General features: G+C 42.0%; 1 protein-coding gene across 3 annotated transcripts in view; it reads left to right on the plus strand.

Annotated features, from left to right (window-relative positions):
• The window catches only part of fam172a (family with sequence similarity 172 member A), a 131264-nt gene that overhangs the window by 73478 nt on the left and 43372 nt on the right, over positions 1–14414 (plus strand). For all 3 annotated transcript variants that reach the window (XM_053871836.1, XM_053871835.1, XM_053871837.1), the window contains exons 9-10: positions 9443–9559; positions 14222–14306. In XM_053871836.1, the coding sequence (XP_053727811.1) occupies positions 9443–9559; positions 14222–14306 (202 nt within the window). The remainder of the gene's footprint in view (positions 1–9442; positions 9560–14221; positions 14307–14414) is intronic.

Here is a 14414-nt window from a genome sequence, read left to right on the forward strand (position 1 = left end):
TCTCATCGTGCCGTTGTTGCGCAAAAGTGTCTTCATTCTTGTCTAATCTCTTGAACCACTCATCTCTTTGTGTTCTTATGCATGTGCTTATACTTGTTTATATGCCACCAATTCCTTTTTTTGTGCCATTTTCATGTAAGTTACTTTTTTTTTTTAATGCTCCCGACTCATCTTGTCAGTGCTTCCCGGGCCTGTGCCTGCCTCCTCCCTACCAAGGTTCAGGGAGCCCTTGGATCTCCTCAATTGTCAGTATTATCCTGAGTTATGACACAAAGGTCTCACTCGCCAACTCCACCCTCCCTTGTTAGGTCCACTCAAACGCCCCTCCCTCTGTCATTTCTGTTCTCTCTATCGCCATCGTCCTCTCCAGCCGAGAGTCAGCCATCCGAAACGCATGTTAAAACAGGGTCATCCCGGCGTGTGTGGGAAGGCTGTCCCTTTGACCCGCGCTGAAATACTTACGGCTATTATTATAGCTTATAAATCATTAAGAAACTTTAATTATACGAAAATTTCATGGTGGAACTGTGCAAGCTGACACATGGGAAGGCAAATTTAATGGGCCAGCGAGTCTCAGTACCGTGAGGGAAAATATTGAGGTTAGGCTTCTATTTTACAGCATTGCCGTAGGGTTTGGAAACAGCCAGAAAGACAAGGAAGAAGAAAAAGGGACGAGGGAAGGAGACGAAAAGGCAAAGGCCTGGAGTGGATCCAACACATGCAAGCAACTTGTACTCTGTAGACCAAAGCTGTTAATATGTCCAGTTGATTTGGGAAATGATAGAGATATTGCCCATCCTGCTTTACGGCTGCTTTCCTTAACTAAGTGTATTCTAATTAGCACAAGACTTTAATTAGTCGCCGCACGGCAGTTTTGCTTTGTTACGGAATTTTGCCTAATTAGAAATTACCATTTTGAGAATTCCTGTAATTGCGGCGGGAAAGACGATGGAGAAACACCCTGGACTGTGACTGTTGGGAAACTTTAGCAATTTTAATTGTGTCAACATCACGTCAGGTATTGGTTTAACTACGGCAACACACGCGCAGCTGTTTCATAATAACTGAAAACTTCCACAATGTACTGCATTCAATATCTAATTTGATGGGGTTTTTTTTTTTGCTTGTGTGTTTTGTTTTGTTTGTATGTGTGCTTTTTTCTTTTGTTGTGGTCAAAGCTGTCTCGTCCAAGTCATGACGTTTTGATGTTACTCACATTTAGGGGTTATTTATGCTTACTTTGGGCCTTGCTGCTAAGTGAAACACCTGTGCGGTGCTCAGATCCAGTTGTCACAACAACACTAAACACCTTTTGCATAACTGCAGAATAATTGATTTTTCCACCACCATTGACTCAAACTAAGTAAATACCCTTCCTACCTGGTTATTGAGATGTAGATAAACATGTGTATGGGGGATGTCCTGATACAACTTTTTCACTTCCGATACGATGGCCGATACCGAGCCGATATGCTATGATCATGAATCTTACACACGTTTATTACTTATTTTGTAGTGTGGAATCCTAGAAAAGGATTGGTCAAGTGATGTAACTCAAACTGAGAATAGTCTAGACACTTTCCTGGTTCTGTGCCCTCATGGGAAACTTGTGCATGACAAATGTTGCACTCAGCAGCAACGTCTTTGTCCAAGTTTACAATAAGAGATTTTGGATTCCGTTTTTTTTTTTTGTTTGCTTGCTGATGTCACACATATGGGATCGGGACGCCCCTAATGTTTATGATGGCGAGAGTGCACAGCAATACCTTTCCATGACCATGCCGTTTTGTGTTGTTCAGACATGTAAGACCAGGGAGAATTAGTGTGAGCTAATGGCAAGACAGAAGCTACCCACCTCTGACTCTTCTGGTACATAATGTAACAAGTTATTAGAAGAGAAGAAATTGCATTATTTGGACCACTAAGAGCCTTTTTGAAACTCTGTAAATGGATGTTTTGACAAGGACATCCTTCCTACAACCTGTGTCCCTTCTTCCAGCCTCCGCCCATCCTCCAAATCCTACCTCTCTCATCTTTACTCCCTTCCCGTCTTTCTCTTGTTTTCCATGTGGGCACAAGCCAGACGCAGCGCTCGCAGGCGGCCGGCGGGTTTCCTGGCACGCTGCTCCTCATCCTCTACCTTTTGTTTCCACCAGTGGACACTGGTGCTGTGTCAGTAAATATTTACTAGCCTTCCTTTTCCTCAATTTCCCCACTGATGTCTTTGTATGTTCATATTCCTCTGTACCAGTGTTTGTGTTCGTACTCCCATGCAGGTCGCCACGTCCCACTCGCTCATGCTGTCACTCACACGTTTCAGGAAAGCGTACAGACTCACTTGGTCAAAGTTTTTTCGCCCACCATTTTAGTTTCCTCTTATCCGCCTCATCTTAAATCTTTCCTGCATGTGCTGATAAGCAACAGCAGGAAAGAGAGAAGGAAGTTATTCCATGTTTCTCTTCATTGGCTTCCATATTCAAGAGCGTAGCAGAGGAGAAGCTCTAAAAGTAAATGCATGTGACCTGACAAAGTAAAACCCCTGCACTCTAGAGTGCAATAACACGCACTCACAAGCACACTCCAACTTGTTCCCCTGGGTCTGGTGGCCTTGTGCTACAGAGGGCTTCCTTCCTGCGGTTAAGACAAAGGAAACTGGGGAGTGACAGGGGACCTAGGACTGCTGCTTCAAAGACACAGAAAGTGCTAGTGTTGTCTCTTCCTGTGGAGGGTGTCGGAGTGTGGGGGGCAGCTGCCTGTGTTTTTACAGCCAGCGACAAATAGTGTGTGTCGTGTGTGCGTGTCAGTGTCAGTGACAATGTCGATGAACCCACTCTGGTCTGAGATCATCCAGCAGCGCAGGCTTCGTCTTACTCTACTGATCTTTGTCCTTATGGGCATCAGAGAGACTGTAGGTCAATATTGATGTCTATCACATGATCAACCAGTACTTTTTACTCCAGTATTTTCTCATAATGGGTTGCTTATCTTATCTATCTATCCATCCATCCGTCCATCTGTCATTTCTACAAAATATGACATTGTTTTAGATTTTTTTCTTTTTTTTTTCTAAAAATGTTTGATACTTGACAGATTCATTTGAACTATTTATGATGAACAAAAATGAAATTATTCATACCACCGCCAGAATCCACCGCTCCATCCATCCACGTTATTTCATGTATGAAGAATAGTACCTACGTATTGAATAGAAAAGAAAATGTATTGAGCCACCAACTTTGACACTTTGAGTTTGATACTCCTCATGTATGTTTTTTTTTAATCTGACTGGTTTAAGGCCTAACCCAGCCAAGTATCATCAACCTCGCCATGTTCCCTGCAGCCAGTGACCCTCATTGATCCGTGAATCTGAAAATATCCCCGGCATCAGTCAGCCTTTGTTTGCAGAGCGCATGCCACTGTCTTTGCAGAGTCTATGCTTGTGTTTGTCCTCCTGCTTCAATGTTGGTGCGCAGTGATTTATGGGGGTGTATGTGTTGGGGTGGCCGTGGCATGTGTTTTTAAGCCTTCCGCTGCCGCCTGCATACATGCTTGTTTGTTTGCTTTATCAGTATTTGCCCTGGCTTCCGGAAGGCTCTCCTCTTGCTCGCTGGCATCAACCGGACAGTTAATCAATCAAATATTTAAGCAGCGCTTCAGTGCTCAGTGGGTAGTCCTAGATTATCTGTGGCTGTTGGCACGATGCTGCCACAGTACTGGCCCCTTCTCTCACTGGCAGAATTACGCGGTGCCTCTCTCTGTGTTCCTACCTTCCACTTGGCCTCAGCTTACTCCTACGGATGCCTCTGCTCTCTTTCAATTCCAAATATCCTGTCAACTTCCAAAAATGTCCTGCCCCGCCCCACCCCCTTCGCATTTTCCATGCTGTATTTTCTCACAGATTTAATTGTTACTCTTCACATTGACTATCTGACAGAAAGCAAAGACCCTTAAAGAGCTCTCATCTTTCTCTCTTTGCCCGATTCTCTCTTTTCTCCCTGGCTGCATTCTTTCTAGGAGCGAGTCTGCCTGTCTCCCTGTGGGGATCGCTATTGTAGATTACCATTCAGTTTTCACCCAATTATCTTGTGGCTTTCGCTGCCTTTGACACATAATTATCAAAAGCCTAAATAATTGTCTTTATTATTGCCGGTGTTTAGATGTAGCATCAGCAGAGGCGTCGCGAGAAAAGGAGCATCACGGGGAGAGGAGAGAAATTGAAGTACTTATCTCGACCAGAGATTAACTTAGCATGCTGTTAAATTATGTCTCATCGCTCATTTCAACTCCTCGTCCAGATAAATAAACATGATTAAAATGCCTCCTACCCTCTTTTGTACAGAGGAGAGGCTTAAATACACATTCACCTTGCCTCTTTGTCAGTGGCGGAAGTAAGATTATGGGGAATCAAACACACAGAGCTGGCCATTAGGCGCTAGGCGACTTGTAGAAAAATATCCCAAATCACTACTTAGACTCACGCTAAAGGTCAAACCCGACCATTGCGGAAGTATCTGTTTTGATCTTTACAAAAGTTGCAAAGTTATATCACTAAAGATGTCGCACAATTTGGCGAAATCTGTGCCAAGCAGGGAGTCAGAGATCTGTCTGGAGATTGGTGTAGCAGCTTACTTGACCCTCTGCTGTCATGAGTTAGTTTCAAAGATGTTCACATTTTCTTTTTTTTATTCCCTAGTTTCCATATTTTTATCCCTTTTCTTGACTGCCTGTGTCCAGTTGCCACTCAACTGCTCAATAGAGGTGAAAAAAATAATATACATGAACAATAGTTTGGCTGAAATATCGCAGTAATTTAATTTGTAATATTGTCTTGATTCATGAAGTTGGCTGTATCGATATTAAATACACAAGTAGTTGGACATGCTTTCGCATTTGTGATGTATTTATAGATATGAATAACATTTTCTGTCTGTTTCTATTTGGTTGATAAAAAGAGCAGTTCATTCTACCATTGTACTATGAAATCTAACTCAAAGTCTAACTGGACTGACCTCATCACAATAGACTTGTCTCCAAGCACATGTTTTACTGCATTATGTGATTTCCCACCTTAAAATGGTGGCTCTTGCTCACAAATATTAAATTATATTGCAGAACTTACAGTATTGCAGTATATTGCAATGTATCGTAATGTATTGCATCACAAGATGCCTGCCATTACACAGCCCTGCTGGTCAATATATTTAAATAGTAGACTCTGATTTCATATATGTGTAATTCCATTGTGTGATCAAATTGAGCTAGTAGGAGTATAATGTTGTCCGTATTACAGCAAAAAAATAAACAAAAAAATATATATATATTTTACTTTATTTAGTTTAGGAGAAATATGAATGAAAAACAGATTTGTTCTTATCTGTTCTCGATGTATTCTCGTATGATGAATGCACATAACTATTCCCGACCTTTACCTGCTCCAAGGATCTCTGTCCTATCAGGAGAAGACTGGAAGGGCTGTCAGGAATTTAGGTTGTGTCATGTGATCATGGGCTACCTAACTCAGGGACCACTTTTCATCAGGACTGAGCTCTTAGTTCAGGAGGGGATGGTGGTCTGCAACATGTCCGCCACGATAGTGCGCATAGTTTTCATCCTTTGCTTGAGCTGCAGCATCATTGCAAATATTTGAAAAAGACTATCACTTTACCCAGTTGACGTGGAGTGAGCAAAGCCCTCATCCGTCCATGTTGATAAACCTCTCACCTAGCAAACTCTGATGTCGTGAAGCAGATACTTTACTTTATTCAGACTGATATAAAACAATTCTTGTCTTTTCATGAGAGTAAATTATGGCTCAGGCTTCAAGCTGAGACGCCTGAACTTTCACTTAGGAGGGAGGCTTCAGACGAACAGAGAAGGTCCATTTACTGGAAAGATGCTACTCTGAGGTTGATGGTTTGACCTTCCTATGAAGTGGGCCACAAGCAAAGAAAATTGTCCTCTGGAGGATTTATAATATTTTTGTTGTTAACATCTGTCAGCCTGTCACTCATCTGTCTTGCATTTTCTGCATGTTCCTTCCTAACTCCTCCCGTTTTGATCCCATTCAAGTACCACCTCTGACCTCCTGCTTTTCTAGCCCTCTTTTTTTAAGCCCATATCCCCGTACATTGAACCCCCACCTGAACCGTGCTCAACGTAGCCAGCTGCTCCAGCGTTAAGGGATAGGCCAGCAGAGAGGCGGCAAATGTCTCAACATCTGTCTGATGGTTTTCTGCTCAACAAGTATTTCCACATGTTTCACTTTCTTTCCCCTGTTTGAAACAAGACTGATCACGACAGCTGGACGTTCCCTTGTTAACGACACTCTGTGCATTATGGGCATATTTAACTATCTTGATTAATATAGGCAACTCGCAGCCTAACACGGTGTATACAATTACAATGTGTAATAAGACAGCTTAGCAAAACAGGCTGCATGTGGCTTTAGGGTTTTAGGTGATTTGTGGGAGACTGAACAGGACACACAGGTAATGTATACCAGCCACATTTGTCATTACAGCTTGTTCAACTCGGAGTGTTGAAATTATTGTGATCCACGGCTGCTAGAAGCGCTCTCTTTACGAGTATTCACCGCTAATGCCGCCAAAATACTCACAGATACGCACAGGCGTGTAGCTTCTTCAGGCAACTTACAGCCTCATTGAGTGTGTGTGAAAGAGAAAAGAAAAAGTAATCATTATTATAATAATTCATGAGGCTTACCGATAAAAATGTACGGCTGTTTTTGAATTTGGTGTCAATGAATATTACCATCTTTGACTGCTAACTAAATATGATAATAACACAGCGCTCAAAACAATAGTTTAGATCATCGGCAATGGCATTGGAGCACATTTAGGAAACTGATGCCCCTGAATTGTATTAAAAAAGAAGGATGTTGTCATGTCAGGTCTACAGCGACTAGTCAACATAGTTGTGACGTCAACACTTTGCGCGCATGCCCAAGTTTACAATCCACAGGAGACGTAGCTGAGGCTCCAGGACCATGTAGAAGTGCTTACAACAGTTTATTACATTTTGATTTTCTCTTTTAAACATCACACTACAATTGGTCCTGTCAGCGACTAGTTCACAAATTCACAAGATGAACTTTAATTTTCTTGCTCATTATTACATTAAATAAAATGGTTGCTTTAAAAAAAAGCTGCTCATCTTCATGCATAACACTTGTATTTTATGTTTTCAAGGTCAACAAATGACTGAAAAGTGAGTTGAGTACTTGGAAAAGGTTGAAGTGCCACTCACCGCTGTGCAAATAAGACTAGATACTATTTAAAGATATAACAAGCTTTTGATTTTTAATGCCTTTGCGGGAAGATTAATTAAGAAATGAATGGGGTTTTTTCAGTATTTATTCACGCTGCAGTAGATGTAGATAATTAGTCACCAGTTATTTTGAGCCCACAAAAGGGCCTTGGTAAATGGTCTGAATAACTGGAGGTATATTCATAAGTTAAAGAAGGAAAGAAAAAAAAAATCAACGTGACTTACATGGCAAGAGTTTTCGAAGAAGAATTTGTGGCCATCTGTTACAATCGAGTCATTACAGCTCAGTTACACTTACAGTACTTTCCACTGAACCAAATCATTGTAAGATTTCCTGTGGTCTGTTAAAAAGCAAGTTGCCAAAAAATGAAAGTAGCATAGCATTCCAGACTCATTCATCCACTTGGACTGCGAAAAATGAATTTTCTGTTAAAATGCTTTTGACTGAGTCGAAGTTTTCCATGGTCGGTCATTTCACTGTCTCCTGTTCCTTGGCCTCTGCATGCTGCTGTCGTACTCAGGGAATAGCCTGCTTGGCAAAGACCAGACACTAGATCTTTGACTGACACTTTCGGTTTTAAAGGGTTTGACTTTGTGGCTCTCACGAGCCCAGTTCTGTTGGTGGAATGCTTTCCAACCAAGCGTGGATGATGAGGCAATACAGTCGAGCGTTGGAGTGTGTGTAGGTGGCTTTATGGGTTTGTGTGTGTGAACATTTGCCTTTTGAGATGTAGTTCACTACATATAGGCACAGACAGACCTCGTGTTAACTGATATCAATCTTGTGACAATTTCTCATCACCCGAGTGGCACAGCATGATGTGCTACAGGAACAATATCGTCCTGATATTAACTGGATGAACAGTGTTTGTTTTGATGTTTTCAAACTCAAAGTTGTAAGTTCTCTGACCTGTAACCTAAATGCCATTTTTTCTATGGGAACTTTATCCATTCCATACATTCAGAGTCGGACCCATTAACTGCAGGGATTATCTGAGGCTGACTCTGTGGATATGGAAGTAAATGAATGAGAACCATGCTGACTCAATGATGGAGGACCCGCTGGACAAGCAGGTCAGAGCAGCGTTGCATTTGAGATGTCAATGCCGTGATGACAACACGGTTTAAGGAAATCAGTGATCCATTCCTCAAAGTTCGAGCGACTGAAGGATCCGAGTTGCCTGGCTTCTCAACGACTTCTTGAACTGTGACTCAAGGTTTACAGATTGTCCTCCGAAACTGCCAGCCATCTATATCTGTTTGTCTTATACAGCCTTCCACTTGAAACTTCATCATGCCGCCAATATACTTGAGCCTGTCAGATCTTTGATTTACATTAAAGCACTCAAAATGGGCTGCGTGCCATAAGTTCCGACATGAAACTTGTTTGCAAGTAAATATCCACATATTATCCGCAGCATTGTATAGCTGTGTTCAGATCCCAAAAAAAGTAGTTCTTTGTAATAAAATACGAGATCAACCAAATTAAAATGTAGTTTTAATTTAATTAGTTTTAAGTCCATTATAATAACCTACTCTCTTCCCTTTCGTAGTGTGCTTCCAAAGGTACACAGGAAACGTTAAAATCTTTTTAAGTGTTCTTCCCTACTCATCTCGAAGCTAAAGGACAGTAAAACACTGTGTTCCCAAGGACTGGCTGCACGGCTTCTTAAAGTGGCGCTAGCGGTGTGGGAAGTCTATTGTAGTGTGGTAACAAGTCCTTTGTGTGACATTTTCTTTGGCGTTGACATTCAGAGGGGAATAGGAAGATGGGCCTGCGGACTCCACATTCTCCGTGACATGTGAAGGGAAAGGGTATTAAGGATGGGGGCCAAGATATTTGAACGTGCGCAGAGAAGGACATTTGCACTGTACGTGACAAGGACAGGCAATGGTGGAGCTGCTCTTTCATATTTCACCATATAACATTATGCTTTACACCAGGTTGAATCTGTATCTGCCAGTTTGGGAGCTGCCCACTGGGTCTGTTTTATCATATATCTCGGCACAGACTGACAAGAACTTGGAGGTCGACCTTTTTCACTTTTGTTTCATTTAGTTTGGTTTTTCCTTTAGAAAATCTGTTCCTTTGTAGATTATAAGTTATCGATTAACATCCTCTTTACCCCGTAATCTGATTTGCTTTCTGATGCAGATGATCCAGCGAGAGACGCAAGTGAAGAACCGGGTGTGCGCCGTGGCTCTGACCGACTCGGCTCACAACGTCTGGCTGCAAGAGACCAGCAAAGTCACTCAGGACTGGATGCGAGAGGTGAAATAGCTGCATGCTCTTGAGACGTACAACAATGGTTCACAAGTTGCTTTGGTTTGTCCATCATTGTGTGAACTCGCTGGCCAGAAAGGCTCTTTCACAATATAGTATTCCTCTGGTGCTCCTCTGTAAACGACTGCTGACCTACACAGATCCTACTAACCAACAGTTTGCTCTTGATGTCGTACAGAGCCATTGTTTGTTTCCCTTTCCTTTTATCAGCTCTGCTTTCTTTCTCTCTTTCTTTTTTTTTTTTAACTCCGGTGTGCATGTCAATGAATAACTGACATGTTTAACCTTCACATGTGTGTGTCTAAGGATGTGTGCGGGGACTCACGGACCAAGCATATGAGATGGAATGTCCGTGCACATGTGCGTTTATGCTAGCTTCATTTTAGCTCTTGCCCTTTCTGGTTTGACCTCTGTGCAATTCGCAGCACCTGGACTCACTCTGTATGCACATACAGATGAGGAACAGTCAAGAGCAGACCTGCTCCCAAGCAAGAGATGCAAATGTCAGACACACACGCACACTACATGCACACACTATACCTTGACTTGATTCTGCCTCATATCCCCAGCCTTTTGTTGTGGCTATTTTCATTGTCTATATGTGGCTATCATCCTCTTGTGAGTAATAACTGTCCATGAATAATTGCGTGTGCGACGTGAGTGGTGCGGATTCAAGGTTGCACTGGGCCCCAATCTCCTTTTCACTTCTATTTTTTGATGCAACCAAGGGATGCTTGGGACCGACATAATTGGAATTTTAAATGATTTTCTATTTGTGTTGATAACCTCAAACCAAAAGTCCAAAATAATATTTGTCCAGCAGGAGCCTTGGAGCCCACGGTTGAATGAGGCTCTATTGAAAGGAATGAAGTTAGCTGCAGTTTTGCAAATGAATACTCTAGTTATCAAATCTGCCTTCCAAACTAACACCACTTGTAGGTCTTTGGACGAAATGAAACCCAAATTAATTGGAAATATAAGCTACTGTAAGACTACTCATGGTCATTTTTGTGCTAGAAAAACGCATGAATACACCTCATTTATGTTTATCATTTGGTTTTCCTTTATCAAACCTAACCAGGAACGAACTACAGTTTTTGTGTGTTTTTTTTTTCTTTTGTTAATGAAATGGTTAAAACTTTTATTTGGAAGGACATTTATCAATGCTTTAACCCCTGTGAGATCTATAAAGTCATTTGATGGTGGGATGGTGCAATGAGTCGAGAAGGGGGAAGATGGGATTTAGAGATCATCGCCTGCTGAGCCAGATTATAAAGGGAACGGGTCAGACGTGGGCCCAGCTGACCTCGCTTTACAAAGAGGAGAAATGCATAGTGAAAGCAGGTGATGTGCTGAAACATCAAGTCTGTGAGGTGGGGAGCGTACACACTGCAATATTTAATTTAAAAAAATCATGCTGATCTAAATCCTGTCTCGCCTTTAAAATGGCTGTGCGGTTAAGGAAATAACTGGTTGGGTATGAATGGAGTGAGAAGAGATGGAAGAGAGGGGATGAAGAGATGTATTTGAAGACGGATGAGTAGCATGGCGAGGAGAAATGAGTGAGGGAAAGAAATGATGGTGTACAGCTGGCAGCCTGTCACAGTCTCCAAGGTGTCTCCTGTCACTTTGTTGGCCTGCTGTCACACTCTAGTGGCCTGCCCAGAGCACGCACACACACACACACACACGTACACACACACACACTTACACACACTTACAACACACACACACTTACACACACACACTTACACACATAGAGAGCACCCTATGGTCATGAATAAACCATCCTAAATCCAAAGAGAGCAACTGGAGGAGGCGAGGGAGAAAGACTGACATAGAGTGAGCATGTATTGATATTGAGGACTACTTTTTAGAAGTTTGCTGTAGAACAGTGAGAGAGTCTCAGAACCATTACGATCAGTCTGAGTTCAAAACACAACTTCCTTATTCTTATTAATCTAAACAGCATTATACAGGTGAGGGCTTCTGTCTAAGTTCTGTTGTGTGGTTCTTTCTGGACTCTCAAATGTCACTTGAAGAGCAAGAAAGAAAAAAAATAAAGACGAAGCCGCAAATTGGTTGAATAAAATATACATTTTTTTCCTGCCAAAAAGTCCCTCAAGTTCCAACCTGATCAACTTTTATAAACTAAACCTAAAATTCATAGTACTCCATGGGTGTCCAAAATATTTTTAAAAGCCCCTGAAATTGTTTTACCACTCGAAGAAGTAATTACACTGTCTTCACAGAACCGACTTGTGAAAAGACGCCACCAAGTTCCTCATTTAAAAGTGTGCAAACCTTTTAACAGTGAAGCGGCGTGAATTAAAAATGACAATATCTTAAGTGACACAAAGCTGCAACCCTGTCTTTGCATGCGAAGTCGTTGCACAGCTCAGTTTTGGTGTGTATACATTTCCTCTTCGATTTGGGAATCGAGTTGCTTGAAGCGATGATGGTTTCAGTCAGGGTTGAAGCCATCTCTTTTGCCTGACCCTCTGCTAATCCCTGAATCTTTGTTTCTTTCTGCCTGTGCTCCTCCCGCACACCAGGCTCTGTGTGCGCACATATATGCAGAGGTTTGTGTGCACGTGTGCTGTTGCCCTGACAAATCTATTCAGAAGCCACCGTCCCAGCCTCCACTGGTGTTGACGGTGGAGGTGACAGGGGCGGGAGGCAGACCCTTTGAATGACTTCTCTTATTCTCCTCTCTGCAGCCCACTGCTCCACCACCCAGCTGACATCTTCCTTCAGACAGAATGAATGCATTAAATGAGATACAATGAGACACTTCATGTTGCATTCAAGGAGCCCTACTGCTTCTGTGCTGCTTTGGTCTGCTTTGCTGTGGAGAGCAGATTGTTCCCTCAATCTCCTCACCTTGCAGAAAAAAATCCAAATAACCGGGCGGTTTGCAGTCTCAGTCATGACTACACCAGTGCAGGGAGGGATGTCTAAGATCATAGAAGTATGACCCTCCAAAACATTTTAATCAGAAACCAAAAATATCCTAAAAATAGCATGTTGGCGAGTTAGTGTTTTGACTCAACCGCTGAAGTAGGGACAGTCTCTGTTACAGAGGTCCGGCCAGGCGGGTCATCAGTGCACTTGTGTAATTACAGAGTATTTGTGGAAGGATGGTTGGCAACCCCTGCAATCGTTGGCTTTGTTTTCAAGACCTACCGCAATCCTGCCACTGACCCACACACACAGACATGCACACAATCAGGTCCACCGCTGTAATGGGCCGCGGTGAAAGTAAACAAGACGAGATAAGCGGTGATTCAGAGGGACGGCAGCTGCGCATCCTAATCTCTTTACATTTTCGCTTTCTTCTGTGGAACTTTTATCTTATCTTGTCCACGCATTCCTTCTCAGAGTTTTCCTTTTACATGCAATAATGTAACCGGCAGGTCACACACTTTGGAATGTGGCCGAGTGCTTTGCCAAGATATTTGTTTATTAGTGACATTTTTGAGCCATAAGACAGCGAACGTGGATGAAGAGGTCCTCTTCTATTTCTGACAGTAGAGATGTCAACCATGGGGGTTTTAGAGGGCGGAGGGTGTTTGCAGGGGGTTATGGGTCAGCAGTCCGGGCAGACTCCCTCCCTCAGGACACCCGCTGATCCACCATGGTGGAAGGCCTTTACTCCCCACCACAAACAAACGCCAAGCTGTCTTAGCAACATGTCACAGAGCTTTTAATTGCTCGCTTACATCTCTCTCTCACACACACTCTCTCTCTCTTTCTGTCTTGTGATCTTCCACTGAACACACCCGCACCTCTTTTTGTGTTTTTCCTGCTGTCCATCTTCATTTGCTGCTATGTTTTTATCCAATTATTCAATTCCATTCTAAGGTCCCCAATAACCAAAAGTATTGAAGTATGACATTCCAAACCCAAGTTCTTATAAGGCAGAAGGGAAAAAAAAATCCTGTTGTCATCATGCATTTTCCTCCAGAATTTGCACCAATAAAATATTGTCTAGATTCACAGCAAGATGAAGAGGAGCACAATTTATCATTCAGAATGGAATGGAGGATTCAGGCTCCTCAAGCCACTTCAGAAAGTTACTGTTTTTCACTAAGGAATTTATGTGATTCTCAGCAACTGTCTGTTTTCCCTTGAAAGTTACTAAATAATCAAAATAACAAGTATTATATTGTTGTTGTTATTATTTAATAACAATAATAATAATAATAATAATAATAATAATAATGAACATATATATATATTTTATATTCATTTATTGGTTTCTTTTTCTCATGAATCTTCAAAGGTTTCATCATTATATACATTGGGCTAGTGAGTTCCACGCAATATACAGCTGAACTTTTGCTATCAACTATATTTCAAATGCTAAAAATGAGCTACGTGACTAAACTATATAGAGAAATATACTTAATTATATTACAGTGTGGGTTGAAGTGAGCAGTTCGGGGGTGTTCACTGTGTGCTTTTTTGGCTTATATATTGCTGTGTGGGCAAATACCTTTCACAATTTCCTTTTACATACAGTATCTAACTATATGGTTGGCACGATCTTCTACTTATTGCATTGATATGGCTTGGATTCATTATATTCTGTGTGTATCGAATTGTGTATTGTAAAATAACACCCTCATTTGCGTTCTTCTCCCACAGCACTGTTGTAACTGGATATCAAGTCCAGAGCCCTTGGACACCCCACTCGAACCCATGCTTCCTGATTGCCCTCGAGTCTCTGCCGGTATGTGCCTTCTTCTCAATGTCATATCGGTACTTTTTCATATGGCTTCGTCAAACTAACGGAAAAACTGGAAAGGTATGGTTCCTCCTTAACATCTCAGTTTCTCAT

This window comes from Synchiropus splendidus, chromosome 7 (assembly GCF_027744825.2).
Source record: "Synchiropus splendidus isolate RoL2022-P1 chromosome 7, RoL_Sspl_1.0, whole genome shotgun sequence".
In the NCBI taxonomy this organism is placed as follows: domain Eukaryota; kingdom Metazoa; phylum Chordata; class Actinopteri; order Syngnathiformes; family Callionymidae; genus Synchiropus; species Synchiropus splendidus.